This window comes from Abramis brama, assembly GCF_963993115.1.
Source record: "Abramis brama genome assembly, chromosome: 19".
Taxonomy (NCBI): Eukaryota; Metazoa; Chordata; class Actinopteri; order Cypriniformes; family Leuciscidae; genus Abramis; species Abramis brama.
Window position 1 is genome coordinate 20,720,251 of NC_139981.1, and position 16,336 is coordinate 20,736,586.

General features: G+C 37.1%; 1 protein-coding gene across 2 annotated transcripts in view; it reads right to left on the reverse strand.

Annotated features, from left to right (window-relative positions):
- map4k5 (mitogen-activated protein kinase kinase kinase kinase 5) overlaps positions 1-15,717 on the reverse strand; it is a 33,030-nt gene extending 17,313 nt beyond the window's left edge. Inside the window, exons 1-4 of one of the 2 annotated variants that reach the window (XM_084092345.1) lie at positions 15,437-15,717; positions 14,495-14,676; positions 9,314-9,371; positions 25-115 (exon numbers count right to left, since the gene is read on the reverse strand). In XM_084092345.1, coding sequence (XP_083948471.1) covers positions 25-115; positions 9,314-9,371; positions 14,495-14,602 — 257 coding nt within the window. In that variant the 5' untranslated portion in view covers positions 14,603-14,676; positions 15,437-15,717. The remainder of the gene's footprint in view (positions 1-24; positions 116-9,313; positions 9,372-14,494; positions 14,677-15,436) is intronic. The other variant, XM_084092344.1, reaches the window with a different exon arrangement.
- Between the last annotated feature and the right edge of the window lie 619 nt (positions 15,718-16,336).

Here is a 16,336-nt window from a genome sequence, read left to right on the forward strand (position 1 = left end):
AAAAATCTAGTTATCCATTGTTACCAGAGGTAACTGCCAAAGTAAGCCACAATGTTGTGATGGGTGCATTCCTTCACCATAAAAATCTCCTGCTGGATGATTGAGAAATCATCACCTAAAAAAGAGGGAGAGAGAGAGAGCGAGAGAGAGAGAGAGAGAGAGAATGTGAATGTGTTATTGATCAATCAAGAATCAGTAGCTGACAGCTGTAGAAATGAAACAGTGAAAAGAAAGACGGAACGGTTGGATCAGATATGGAGAGCAGATGGCTGTGTGTTCAGTGCTGAACTCGTTAGTTTTCATACTTCTCCTCAGTGGGGTTTTGTGATTTAGTTACCCATTCAAACAGAACCTCCTCATCTAAAACTCGTTCACTCTTAGTCTATTGTTCACAATGCGAGCCTTAGCGCTCAATTCCGATTTATTGCTCAGATCCGATTTTTTTGTATAGCTGTTCACATTGTTGTTTTAAATGTGGCCAAAATCAGATTCCAGTGTGAACAGACCATCATGGTCCTGGACTGACCCGCATCCGCAAAGAACTATAAAAAGATGACACGCAGCACGCTGTCATTCAGAAAATTGTGAAAAAAGTGACTCATTGCTGTATTTAAAATACACACAATCCATATATCCACATATATTTTATTCTAAAATCCCAAGTCAAATAATTAGATGTATCATGGCGTGGCCTCTGGCCTATTAAAGAAGAATGAAGAAGACGTTATCAGCCAAACTCACACACCTCTTTCCCTTCACAACCTGCTTTGTTAAAGCAGTGAATCACACACCTGTATGTTTTAAACAGTCTTCATTTATCGTGTGACTCAATGACTACGCATCTTTACCTGAAACACATGATCTGTTTATGACTTAATGGCTTCAGTACAGTGAATAACGCATAGTTTCCTGCAGGTGGCGCTGTTTCCTTTACATAAGCATTGGTCGTCACTGTGATGCTCTCAGAATGTCTTGATCTGTTCACGACAGCTGAAAATCTCATCACTCACAAATCTCACACAAACATTATAGACAAAAGAAAAAGAAAGTGAGAATATTAATATGACAGGGAAGTGCGTCCTCCCTTAGAATATACAAGCTAAAAATATGAAACCCTATATTTTTTAAATTAGATGCCTTTTTCAACATGTTGTATGACCTCAACCCAGTGATGGATGTTAACTGACTGTAACCACTTCTCTATTCTGCTGCAGACCTTTCAATCGGAAACACAACCACCTCTGTTTCACACGACACCATGATGACATGCAGAAAGTAACATAACTGTCAGAACATTAATGACTGGAAGGAACAACCATTTGGGACAGTATGCACTTGAGTTTCAACACAGGACATCTGCAGCATCACAGTGTATTAGAATAATTTCTAGTGCATGGTTTTTCTTGTTTTACAAACAAGAAATAACACAGCTATGAAGACAAGCCTACAAGCTCTGACCACTTCCTCTCCACTCAAGACAAACAGGCCATGCCCAAGAGTGTGTGCATGTGAGATAATGTGAGACTGTGTGTGTGTAAAGGACAGCAACAGGGCCTGAGGGTTTGTCTGCTGAAAGCTAAACTCAGGCAGCTTGCTTTGAGCTTGATGCAATTCTCAGTGAACAAGCTGTTAGCATTTAGTAAGTGTCAATTGTAATAAATCAAGCTACCAATGACTAAACCCATCCCTTTGGCTACAATCACCCAGCTTCTCAAACTTTTGGATTTCCCACAAACAGAACCAATTACAATTTGGGAGAGGATGAACCACTTCTGAGATTTTCACTGCAACTTTACATCATTATACAGCCGTTTAGATTAAAGTGATAGAAATATCCTTGCATATCACAAATGCCCATAATTCACACAGTAATACGTTTTTAAGTAATCATTACTTTATAATATTTTCATGGAATAGTTCACCCAAAAATGAAAATTCTGTCATCATTTGTTTCGTACCCCACTGACATTCTTCAAAATACAATACCGTTCAAAAGATTGGGGTCAGTAGGAGTTTTTAATGTTCTGAAAGAAGTCTCTTATGCTCACCAAGGTTGCATTTATTTGATCAAAAACACAGTAAAAACAGTAATATTGTGATATATAATTTAAAATGTAATTTATTCCTGAATTTTCAGCAGCCATTACTTCACTGTCACATGATCCTTCAGAAATTATTCTAATACGCTGGTTTGGTGCTCAAGAATTTTTGTTGTTGTTGTTGAAAACAGTTGCTTCTTAATATTTTTGTGGAAACTGTGAAAACGAGTTTTTTAAAGTTTCTTTTATGAATAGAAAATTCAAATAAACAACAGAAAATTGAAATAAATTGTTTGCAACAATGCTAAGTCCTTACTGTGACTTTTGATTAACTTAATACATCTTCAATTTCTTCAAAAGAAGTAGTAGTCTAACCCCAAACTTTTGAATGCTAATGTGTCTTCTTATAGTGCATCTCCATGGGCTATAATTACAGCATAATATGTGAGGTTTGTCTTCAAGGGAAACAATTCTACTAACCCATGTAGAGTCTTGTGGTTTCCAAACAATTTGTTTGTCACCAAATTGTTTTTATAATTGTCTTTTACACCAAAGGTATCAGACTGCGAAATACATTTATTAGGAAGGATTTAATTCAGTTCTAACTTTTGGTGTAATAATGTGAAATTATTTAGGTACAAACTTAAAACTAGAAAACCGACTTGTGTGAAAAAGCCTCACTTATCTTGAGACATTCATACGCAACTATAACATCACTGATCAGATCTCCTTAAATTCTGTCAACAAATTGTTATCTGGTATTAGAAATTTGTATCAACTATCCAATATATTAGAACTTGTGTAAAACAGATCAGAGAGAATCCAGAAGAATAGCCCAAAACTGCTTTTGAGAACCAAACACATGATCTCAATCAACGGCAAAATAATTAGCCAGCTGCTTGTGATAAATTTAGAAATGAATGGATCATCAAATGGATCCCAAATTAAACATCCACCATAGGGGAAAACATAACTTCATCTTATTCACAATTATTCATGCTCTGCAAATTTTATAGTTGGGATTCATATTTAACATTTCCACAAACCAAACTATGGCAAAAACCACCCATCCGTTCTCAGCAGTGGAAAGAGATCCCAGACTTCCACAGTAAAAAAATGCCCTCTTGACAGACATCCCACTGGTTAGAAATGGTTGCTACGATGTGATTGGATCACAAGCCAATGAGCAAGCAAAGAAATCTGTCCTCTACATCAACAAGTGTCTTAGTTGTGAAGTTTTGCCCTTTCCTGCAGCAGTGTAACAGTGTGGCTACCGCAAAAAAAGGTTGTGAATTCAGTCAGCTTCTCAGTTCTCCATTTGTGGTCACGCAAAACTCTACACAAACACACTCAGATTCACACAAAAACTCCATCTAATGGACTAACATACGATAAAAAGACTAACGCACACAAGAACTCACACCTGCTTTCCAGGTGGATATCAGATTTGCATTTTTCTTAATGCACTTTGTCTAGATGTTAACCAATCTGGACATGTTGCTACCAAACCTTAACAACTTCAGGAGTTTGATTTCACATGACACTGCATCACTAACAGATCAACCAAAAGAATCTGATAACAATCATCAGCATCATACGATCTGATGCTGACACTATCTGAGTGACATAGCACATGCTCACATGTCATTTAGTTAACACTTAGTACTATAAAAGGACAGTCTATTGCTACAGACGTGTTGGAAATGGTTACGTCAGAATTCAAGCAAGCAGAAAGCATCCAAGTACACTTGTGAAACAATAACTTCATTCTCTAGTATCCACCTTATTTTGCAATGCAGAAGTAAGCTATTTTCTGTGAATGTGTGAGACTTTCAATTCATTAACCACTATAGGCAACTAGAAGAATAACAAAGTGCAGTAAATGGTAAAACTATTAGTCTGTTTATGATCACGTTACTAAAATAATATAATATCTTATTTTATTTCATTATCGTGATCATAAACGCACTAAAATACCTGTTTGCAATTTCAAGCATAACAGGCTGTTTTCGCACAGCTAAAATAACTGGAAGCAGATGACACCGGAAGACCCAGACGTTCAAGAAATGGCCAAGCCTCCTCTTACTTAAAAAATTAGGTAGATAAAGGCCTGTCAATCCCAACCAAGTAAACTGGGAAAAATATTGAACTGATTGTTAGGTGTAGTGGTAAGAAATGCCAAATTATTATTATTTTTTAATACCAAGCATTACGTTATTTTCCTTAGGTCTGAAAATGGAACATGAAGGGAATTATTACAGTCAAACTGGCGTAGGGATTATTGGAAAAGGATTATTTGTAGTGCAACTTTATGATTTGAAATGATTTGTTTCAGTCTTTTTAAGTGGAACTTCCCCAAACCGGAAGTGCCTCCCATAATCTAAAACACATTAGGCTCGTTAGGAAAAAGGTGGATAAGCGCTTCTCATTACAAGCTTCGAAAGATGATTGCCACAAGTTGTGTTCCCAATACATGGAATAAGCATTGCAAACTCAAAGCACAGACAGAGATGAGATTGTATGGAGCAGCATTTCCTGCAAACCGAGATGCTCTGAGACGCGAGACGCTGAAAATCATGTGTAAATGCACACAGTGTCACACTTCATTCTAAATCACGGACCGCCAACACACTAAGCCATTTCGCGATAGTAGTCATTTTGATTAATCGTGCAGTCTCACCCTCTATTACTACATACATGTCAATATAATAAACACCCCATATATAGGACTGAATTAACATATTCTGACTGGTTAGACCACTTTTTTTTTTACCATGTTTGATCTTTCATCAGGCTCTTATTGATTTAAATAATCTCTTGGGATATTTAATGTCAAACAAAGCCATAAGAGCATGAGAACAGAACAGCTTTTCCACAAGCAGGGCTCCAGACTGACACCATGGTCACATTTTGCTTTTTTCCTGCAGGTCAAGATCAAGCGACAAACTAAACAAAAGTGAAATGATACCGCGCTACTTGTTCGAGCTGCATTGCGTGAACCGTTTATCAGCTCGGACCAATAATTAAACAGCGCGAGCTACAGGATTACTTGCGGATTGTTCTCGACCATGCAACACCGTTATTACACAGTGCTGGGAGATCCGGTGAGAAAGCTTTTGAATTCGCTGCAGAATTAATAACATCACTGCGAGATCTAGTGAGAAGAAGCGTTAAATTTCAACGCAGAATTCTCTGTTATAAACCATAGATATCAGATCAAACAGCACTGATGTGGAAACCAGGAGAAACATTGTGGTGCTATCGCCACCATCTGCAGAGCTTAGTGGCACCAGTGCTACTGCTCTCCAATAGCCGCGTTTCCACTGTCGGGCCAGTGCGAGCCAGGGCTTTAAACGGGCCGTGCCGGGCTAATAGCCTCGGGCTAATAGCACCGGGCCTGCGTTTCCACTGTCGGGCCAGAAGCTCCACAGCGCTCGTAACACGCCTCTCTGGAACAACGTCACACTAACCCATCATTTCACCAACAAATGGAAGTTTTATCAGAAAACTAATCAGAAATCACTGGAAACAGCGTTGAAAACAAACATGATAAAAGCGGCCATTTGCTGGCTTTTTGTTTGCTTGAATATTTAAAACCCAAGCATCGATGTTTTACCACAGGTTTACAATAAAAAGTGATACATTGATCATAATGAATTAATTTATGTCAAAACTGCACATTAGTCACTCAGAAATAAATTACCGTTAGGTCTATTTCACAAAAGAAAGAGGACACACTTCTTCAGTCGCATCTGTTTCTTTATCTGGTAGTTACAGGACATATTTAGGCTACATCACATTTAGAAAGAATGATAATTTCTACAAATATATGCCATACGACCTGAGGAGCTTTAGCACTCTCTCGACTCCCATACAGATATTTTCATTCAGAGAAACAGAGGAAGCCCCCGAAAAAAAAGTTACTTTATTTTATGATAGTCCGGTAAGAGACGAGACGTAGGCTACTGACAGATAAAATAAAAACATGACTGTGATAGCCTTTATGATTGGTCTGATTTCTTCAAGCGTTCACTATGTTTTTTTTACTATGCGTATCTTCAAGCGTTTACTATGTTTACTATGGTAACGGTTAGCGCGCGCATAGTCTTTTGCATCACAAACAGAAGGCATTCAAACATGAACGCGAGTTAAATTATTTTAAAAGTCTTTAATGCTGACAGAATCATCCGGCGCTGCCGTCTCCCGACTCAGGTGAACTCCGCCTCTGTTGGTAACCACTCCTCTAGCCCGAGCTGGCCCGCTTTGGCCCAAGGTATTCGACGGGCCAGAAATCCTGGCCGTTGGCCCCGAGTAAGCCCCGATCAAGCCCCGGAAGTGACAGTGGAAACGCGACTGGCCCTGGCACGCACTAGCACGGCCCGGCCCTGGCCCGACAGTGGAAACGCGGCTAATGTTAGTCTGGAGCCCTGACAAGGATAAAACTGACAGTCTATAACTTGCAATTACAGAATTATGTTCATTATTAACTAATTGAAACTGCATGTGAGACAAATTTTGAGCAAGGCAAAACCCTGCATAACTCTTCATAGTTGTTTAAAATAGCGGGACAGGTCTCTGCCGAGAGGTGCCATCCACCTAGTGCTAGGCGGTATGATCAGAAATCTGTATCACGTTTCTTTTTAAGATTCTGCCGGTTTATAGTTTAGGCTTATTTTACAAGAATATACAAACATTGTAATGTAAAATACAAATTTTATTTAAAAAATAGTGGTAATCAAATCAATTTATAAAACTAACAATGTAGTTATTCTTTTAAAATGTAATCAAAAGAAAAATTAATAATTCCTTTATTATTGGCAAGTTTACTGTTTATATGTGTGATATTCCTCAAAAACGTTTTAATAAAATGTATTATTATCATTGTTACTTTAATAAGTGCAATAGTAAAATATTTCTTTCAACATTACTTCAAGTTAGACCAAACCTTTATTTTGGTCGGTTGTAATTCATACCTTTGAGTTTCTGTACATTTTAATAAACTGTATTATTATTATTATTATTATAACCTGAAGTAGTACACTATTGTGCAATAGCAATATATTTTGTATAATTTCAAGTTAAACCAAACTTTTATTTTGACAGGTTGTCGTGAAGACCTTCGAGTTTCTGTGTGTAATACACTGTGTATATGATATGACGATAGTTTTATCAAATTAAATGGTGAAATAGTTGTGAAGTGACTCTCAGAGCAGATCTGGGGGGTATTCCAGAAATCAAGGTTAACATATACCCTGAACTCTCAATTGAGAGTTTGCCTATTCAAGGTAGGTATGTTCCAAAACTACAGTCTGGAGTAAGTTCAGTCAGCCCGGAAGTATGAAACTCAGAGGTAACGGTGACCACACAAAGACTTCTCAATTCCAAGAACACAAAGAACAGACTTGCTTTCTCGTGGAGACCGGTCTTGCCAGGCTACCTTCAAAGAACAAACTCAGGACGCGAGAACACAGAACGCATCTTAACATCACAAACAAATGTCATAACCTATTAAACCATTTCTTACATATTATTATAGACATTATTTTGATATTTTATTTTACTTTTACTTTTGTTTAATGCCGATTTACATTCTTATGGATTCTGTGATTCCGTTCACGTTTTCTGCATTGTGGAAATCATGTGTGGGTTAGTGTTGGGCGATATGCTCCATTTTCATATCGTCCTATCGTCAGCCTGTGAGATCGGCGATACACGATATTATCGTGAGGGGGGCGGGGCTTACTTATTTGATTATTAACTTGCTTATTTACTCGTTAATTTGCTTGTTTTATTAGTTCGTTTTATATATGAGAATTGTTTTCTATTTTGCTAGCAAAGGTGGAGTGTTTATTAATAGGCTAAATCAGGTTATTTCCCGGTATAGTGAGGTAAAAAAAGATCCTAATCATTCTTGTATCTGACTCAGAGTATTTCAACATGTCAGCGGGAAATTTACGGACACACATTATCCTCTCATGCCGTTACAGATGCAGCATTTTGAGTGTACTTCTGCACGAGATGGGAACACGTTTTAATAATTTCTTAGGTCAAGAAAGAGTCGGAGTTTGTGATATATGTCCTCCTACCAGTGCTCTCTCTGTCTGTATGCACTTCACATATCGCACTTCAATAAGCCCAGAACGCGGGTTGTGTTTTAATGCCGGCAACTATCTAAAAGTCGATCGGTTATACTTAAACTTATGACTTGACTCCGATAGAGGGAAACGGGTTAATGTGTTTACATGACATGCATTGTCAGTTTATTCAGCATAATCGAGTTAATAACGTAACGCGCTCATTCCCTGAAAGTGAAAGCAGAAACGGACTGAGCTTTCACTGCATTAACGGCGCGTTCTCTCAGAGACGACGATGGATAGGCTATAACGGTATAGCAACTATCTTAATTTACTGGCTTAATATTTCTCTTGTGGGCTTACATTATTGACAGTGAAACAATAAGAAGAATATTACTTGATTTTCACAGACGGCAGAGTTGTGCTGCGTTCGTGAACTAAAGACTGTTATTAGGCCTGTATAATTTTAGTGATATTATCATTAATATTTTGTAATTGTATTGTTTTTAGTGTTATTAGTGTCATTAAATGTTTTGTTAATGTGCTATGGAAACAAAATACTGACGAACAACGATGCCGTCTTCATCTTGGCTCTGTATAAGAATGATGCGTCTGTTAAAACAAGCACTCTTGACAATTTGTAAATGGATCTCATACGCGCGTCGGTGATGTCGCAAGTGTGGTTATGTGGTGATGTTGTTATGAATTTAGGCAAGGCAAATTAATTGTAGTTCATAAATCATTTAATAACAATACTAGCTTCATAATAATAATAATAATGATTTAATACATTAATGGGAAAACGAGCTAATTATCGAATTGATATCGTCAAAGGCATCTGCCAGCAGCGATATCTCTGACTATCGTCGATACACGATACTATCGTCTATCGGCACAACCCTAGTGTGGGTTATCTAATAGTTAATAGAGGTCGAGATCCCATCTCAATACACTACATAGGGCTCTTGGTGGCCATTGAATAGATGCAGCAAATATTTCAGCTACGCACCGGTATGGTAATATTTGAAAAATGCATATCGTACAACATCCACCAACATTCATGTACATCAGTCTAAAAAGGATCATTAATTTGTTCTTTCATGCTGCTCTGGTAAGAACAAAACAGGATGTGTCATGTGAGCTTCACCGCAGACTTCACACCACACCTCCTTGAGCACAACAGAATGGCTTCATACTCACCGGGCTCAAGTTTGATGATCTTCACTGCTGCAAGTTCTCCAGTGGAGATGTTTCGAGCCTGCAGAATACAAACACAAGGAGGACAGAATGATTAAAAAAGAAAGGAAGAGGGAGAATAGTTTCCGATTCAAACAAACACTGGAATGTGCATGTGTAAGTGAGAGCCGTGTCTCTGGTGGAAAACGCCTCATCGTTTCCAAATGGAAGTAGGTCGACAGCCATCAAAACACATGAGCATACACAGAAAAGAGACTTGAGGGTCATCCATTTGTTACCTGTTTTTTAAACAGTTAACTTTACGGTTCCCACACTTTCTGGCCAGTGAATTTCCATACCTTTTCTACAAATGTTTTATGATTACTAGATAGATAATCTGCAGGTGTCATTTAACAGTGCATAAAAAGTGTTTATCTTAGGACTGAGCAAGATGAACGGGTACAATAAACCAGTATGATTGTGTGTGGGTATGTGTGAGACAACAAGATACTGTCCACATCTGAGAGAGAAAAGTGTTTGGAAGGAAGTTACATGTATGTTTGTCTCACTGAGGATCAGGCCACATGTGCCACCAATTCAATCAAATCAATACCATTCATCGATAACTACACAAAAAAAAAAAAAAATGGTAACGGTATGTGAATGCTTTGTACTATCTTTACTGTACTGTAAAACACAGTAGCACCATGGCAGCTTCAAATCAGTTATTTGAACCAGATAACTCTTATAACATTTTTATTACTAAGTAGGCCAGATAACAGCATCCATAGCTCTAAACCAGTATGTATACTCTGTAAGTATGTAAGCTTCTCCTTAAAGACGTAGCCATTCCCATTTTGTCGGGACAATCTGTTGTTTTTGGATCGAAACTTGTAAGTATGTCTTATTATTTGTAGTTGTGTTTTCTATTAACAATTCCAATTATAAACTTTATGTAGTTGCTATGATAGCTACGATGTAAACGAAGCTTTGTCTCCGCTAGCCTGCTAACTAACATTACAGTATTGATGTAGTGTTTACTTTAGCTTTTGTAAGCCCTTGCTTTTGTAAGACTGTTCACCGCCCCGTGCTGTTTGTATTACCATAGTTTTCCGACAAATATGATTAAATGGTGGATAACATCGCATCTATAAAAAAAACAAAAAAACATACCACTGTGAAAGGTCCTGTGAAATCCACACTTGCAAAGTCCGCGCTTGAAATCCGTTCAGCACAATCCTCTTGTTTGTTAACATTGTCAGGGTCTGAATCGAGCTCGAAATGGTTTGAAATTTACGCCATTGTTAAAGGTCCCGTATTATGCCCCTTTTCACAAGATGTAAAATAAGTCTCTGATGTCCCCAGAGTGTGTATGTGAAGTTTCAGCTCAAAATACCCAACAGATAATTTTTTACAGCATGTTTAAATTGTCATTTTTTGGGGCTCAGAAAAACGCGCTGTTTTAGTGTGTGCCCTTTAAATGCAAATAAGCTGCTGCTGGACGACCCAGGGGGCGGAGCTTCATGAGCTCGCACTCAGTCTCTCAGGACAATTTCATCTCACGGAATGATAATATCAGAAACTCTCAGTAACGGTGTTCATTTTGAGTCGGACAATAATGCCTACAGAGTCAGAGTGCTGTATAGAGATGAAACAGGTATAGTTTAGTAGTTTATTTACGGTTATTATAACATATTTGTCATCTGCTTGTATGTATCCATTATTTATTAGTAGCCTACAAGTCTGCTGTTTCGGACCAGGTCCGAATGATGATCAAACATATACTGATGAGTTTAATAAAGTTTATTGTACATCACACAAAAGATGAAGCATCAGTTTTACTTCAGAAAATCACCGTAAGAGCTGAGTAAACACAGTAAGTTATAAGAAGTGCGCAAGTACATAAACAAATTGAGGGAGCATTCCTGTGGGCGGAGGTTAGTCAAAAAACTGTTCTACTGACGTCATTAAAGAAGGAAGTAGAGGGATGTAGTCCAAACGGCCCGTTCGATGTAGGCGACTTCTGTTAAATAAAATATCTCGCTTGGCATTGAACTTTGAGCTTTATAATTTTACAGATATTATTTATACTCTAACAACAACATTACACACTAACTAAAGTTTGAAACATGGGATCACGAAGAACGGGACCTTTAATATCTACATCTGAGTAGTACAACTCGTGGTTATGAAGGGGCGTGACATTTCCCGAACACACGCTAAGCACTGCCAATCACAAAACACTGGGCCAGCTAACCAATCACAGCACATTTCGCATTTCGGAAGGAGGGACTTTATCGAAAATGACACGTTCAACCAGACTGGGGAGAGAGGAGCTGTAATAATGTAAAATATGGGAAAAGTAATGTGTTTTGAAAACATGAAAACATTCTAGTACACCCCAAAAACAAAACCAAGACTTCGTAAAAGGGCATAATAGCACTCCTTTAATACAATTTAAATCTGTAAACTATATACTGTAATCCATTATGAAGCAGAATACAATTCCTAAACTAGTTTGTGCTCACTAAACCAGCCCTGGGCCATTTTGATCTGTCAACCAGGGTTTAACATTATGCTGATTATTTGTGATGATTTTGCTGCAGGTATTAAAATAAACAATATTCTAAACAAAAATTGCAATTATTTTATCATTTATCATTTCATGATTTAATAAAAACATACCGCTCAGAAAATTTCTGTTTATTACTATGTACTTTTAAAATATTTTAAATATTATTCAAATTAACAATATTGTTGTACATAAATAAGATTTTTTTTTAAAGCAAAAGTAAGTGTGGAAAAATGTCTTGGTGATTTTTAAACTGTATTTTATTATGTATTTACTGCATTCTATCATTTTTAGTAAAATTGTCTTTTTGGTCAAAATTATGTCTTGTTTTAAAAGAATAACTAACATTTTACTTCCCTGCCAAATCCCTCATGAGAAAAGGCCATAGACCCTATTTGTAGACCATATGAAAAGTCCCTAATGTAGTCGGTCAGATCAATGCTAGACCATCAGATCACATAACCAGCAGCCACACACCCAGCCAGGAAGTGTGCTCAGCAATCAATAACAGTAAATGTAATACGCAGACACACACACACACACACACACACACTCCTGCACTCTACTGAATGAATGGAAACTACAACAATTCACCAGATTTTCAAGCACTTCCAGACCGCTGGCTACATCCAAATTCCTGGGGGACAATGTGTGTGTGTTTAGTCTCCAAATAAACAAATTAAACACTCATGCACACAGACTCAAGCCAAATGCAAGTTAATAAATCTTTGATCAAAGTTTCCATGAGATCAAACCTCCTGAGTATAATTTAGAGTTCAACTCAAGAGATCCCAAATGTCTTTTCCATTTGAATACTTATTTCTACTACATTTTCTGTAAAAACTTATGAACACAAGTCCCAAAAATGAATTCAGCTTATAGCCAGAATAAACCAAGAACTAGATTTTTACATTTTCTGAAGAGTGCCAGGGTGTTGCCATGCAGTTGCTAAAGTGTTCTTGTTGGCCTGGGTCATAAACCATGTGAAAAATCATATGCATGACTGCTTAGAAAAGCAATAGCACACATCATCTCAACATACTGCACGATTTGATATCAATAATACAATCAATAATAAGGATTATTAATTTGTTCAAATCTGTTACTCGGGTATGAGCAATAATAATAATAGAGATGCTTGCCACTAAATTCATCACCTATTTAATTTCCTAATTTTTTTTAATCTTTTTGTTTGTTTTTATCTTTAAAAGAAACAGCACAGGAGTGTTCGTTAAGTCCATTTACATATTAACACTAACCAAAGTTCAACACAAACGCTCTTTTGTAGGAAACAAGCAACCCACACATGTCACTAATATAGTTAGAAGCTTATTCTTCTCTCAGGAGCTGCTACTGGGACATTTTCTGACCTTATATGGCCTTTTTTCTCTTGAGGGATTTGGAAAGGCAGTAAATGGACCCATGGCAGGATAACGCAAGGTAATGAACGAGTCTCTAACATTCAGAACTTTAAATCTATGCAGGATACTGACGTTCATTTCATGCATTCAAACATTTCATGACTGCGACTGCCACACTTTTAAGAGTTTGTGGCTTCCCAATCAGCTCAAAAATAACAATATTAACTAAATGCATGAACACATTATTATTTTCTCTTGCTACTGCTTCATATCATTAGCCCTCTGTATGCAAATGGTTGCCTAAAAAGGGCCTAAGGCTGGACTCCAGACCCAACACGGATTTATTACAACCACAAGCTTTATAAAAATAAAATAAAAAAAACTCCAGGCAAATAACAACTAACTAAATACATACACACACACACTATATATATATATATAAAATCAGGTTCCCATATCACTGTCTACAGCGAATACTGAGAATAGGATAACCGTTCTCATGGCCAGCATGATAAAGGTGTGATATTTCAGCATGAAAGTGAAACTCAGTGCTTTATAATTTATATTTATAGATGTATATCATATATCATAGATATTTATTCATTCAAGTCAAGTCATTTATTTGTCTGGCGCTTTCCCCAATGCACACTGTTTCAAAGCAGTTTTACAGAAAGTCATACTGCTCTGTCTGGCTTAGTTAATGCTTTAACATTGAGCAGGTTTAGTCCAATGTGACAATATATAGCGATGATACACATGATCCACCATTTGAGAACTAACCATATTGTAGTTATCATTTTAGCAGTTATGTAAGTGCCTCTCTTAGTGAACAAGACTAAATGAAAATACTGACATTAAAGAGGTACAGAGTAAAACTAAGATGGAACATTTCACATGGTTTGTGTTGAGAGCTATCAAAGCAATAAGCTGCAAAAGATAAATGAATTAGGTATTGTGTGCACTGATCTATATAATGTCATTCTATATAGATCAGTGATTGTGTGTTGTCTGATCGAAGGGAGGGATTCAATTAGTTAGATATTAAAATTTTAGGCTGTTTTATTTTAAGCGATTGTAAGCAACAGTTCTCAATATATCAAAATATAAAAACAGATTTTTTTTCTCTGTCGATTTGTGTTTGTTGACACTGTGTGCTCCTAAGAGACCCAAAAATACGGCAACCGTTACACAGAATGTAACACGGTGTGACGTAGATTCCCATTATCTATAAGAGAGTTGTCACATGAATCCTGGGTATAATGTGTCCAGTACCTTATACACGTCTCCATAGGTTCCGCTGCCAACTCTCTGGATCAGCTCAAAGTCGTTCTGCGGGTTTCTGCGCTGAATCTCCCCTCCGGATCGGCCCAGCGGATCCATCCTGTCGGACTGGAGGATTTACTACTTTAATGACCCAGATTCAGTTTCACAACAGACCTGCAGTCCACATCCCCCTGAAAAATAACAGAAACCAGAACATCATGTCATTAATACCAGCAGCACACCTAAGCTTAAACAAACACATAGACAGCTACAGACAGATAGATGGATGGATGGATAGATATTTAATACTCTGTGAAATTGCAGAAGCAAAATGTGGACAAAGATAATATATAATAATCGTTTTATAAAGACTTTTCCAACAAACAGAACTATTAGCAAACTAATGTTAAACCTACTTTTAATAGTGTAGTTAGTGCAGATGTTTATTTAATTTAAAAGTATTTATTTGTATACATAATACAGGATATTTTAAGCTATAAGTTACTTTCAGTTAATTTGGATGCGTTTCAAAATGTGGGTATGTCAGGAATTCTTAACTGTCAAAACAGGTGGGCTGTTATTAAAAGTTATCCCCCTCATAGTAAGGTAGAGAGTTTAACTTATTTATAGTTTAATAATTACAATTTTTTTTTTTGTCTGAATGTCCGTGTATGAAGCTAACTCGGCTAACTTCTGCTAACTAATCTCACATAATCACTTCAGCTTTAAACTTCATTTTATAAAGACAAATATACGCATTCAAATCAAAAGCAAAATCCAGATTTTACAGATATATAACGTTACTTGCATTTAGCTAATGAGTGTTTTTAACTGCCGTTTGCTCTGAGTGACAGTAAAGTTCTGCCGAAGCTAATGCTAATGCTATAAACAGCGTCAAACTACAAAACGAAATAAATCACTTAAATTTAGAAACTTTGATTCAAATTTTACCATTTGTGCGATTAATCTGTGTCCTCTGAACTCTGAACTGAAGATATAGAGGTTTTCCTAAATGACGAAGTTCATTTTGCGTCGAAGAAAACATCCAAACAGGAACAGAGAGAAGCGCAAACTTCAACTGAGCCAGATCAGACCCCTCTCTCTCACAATACACACACTCTCTCTCAAACACACACACACACACGCACTCAAAATCACGCACAGACACACGGATACACACTGTCCCACACAGAAAAAACAAACATTATCTACTGTATAAAAGCAAGCACAATGTTAAGCATTACACGATATCTATTTCACTTTAATTCCCAGTAGCAGTTTCACTGTGCATTATTTGCACTAGAAATAATGGAACCATTGTACTGACAGTGACAAGGTACTGTCAGTTATACTGCAACATAAATAATGGTGGGGAAAGGATATATAGTTATTATCTGTTATTTATTTTAGTGTCTTCATATGTGAGATGTGTAAGCTTATATTTTCATAATCATCGTGTTTTAAATTGTTAGCCTAACTGTCGATTGCTTATGTAGCCTATTATAGTGCATAAAACTAAACTTGACAAAACTTATTCAGTAAAAGACGAGTTGCCCTTTCCTCTCCTCTCCTCTTCTCTTCTCTTCTCTTCTCTTCTCTTCTCTTCTCTTCTCTTCTCTTCTCCTCTTCTCTTCTCTTCTCTTCTCTTGTTCTCCTAGCGCCATCTGACGGCTATAACGTTACTGAGCCACACATATGTAAGAGTTAGAAGTTTACGAATGTTACTATTTCTAATGATTATTATAATAACGTTAGACCTTTTCGGCGAACGTCACGCAACCGCATGTATTTTCATAAACGTTTTACCCTAGAGTTATTTGCAAATTCACCGGTACAGCGGGTACAGCAAAT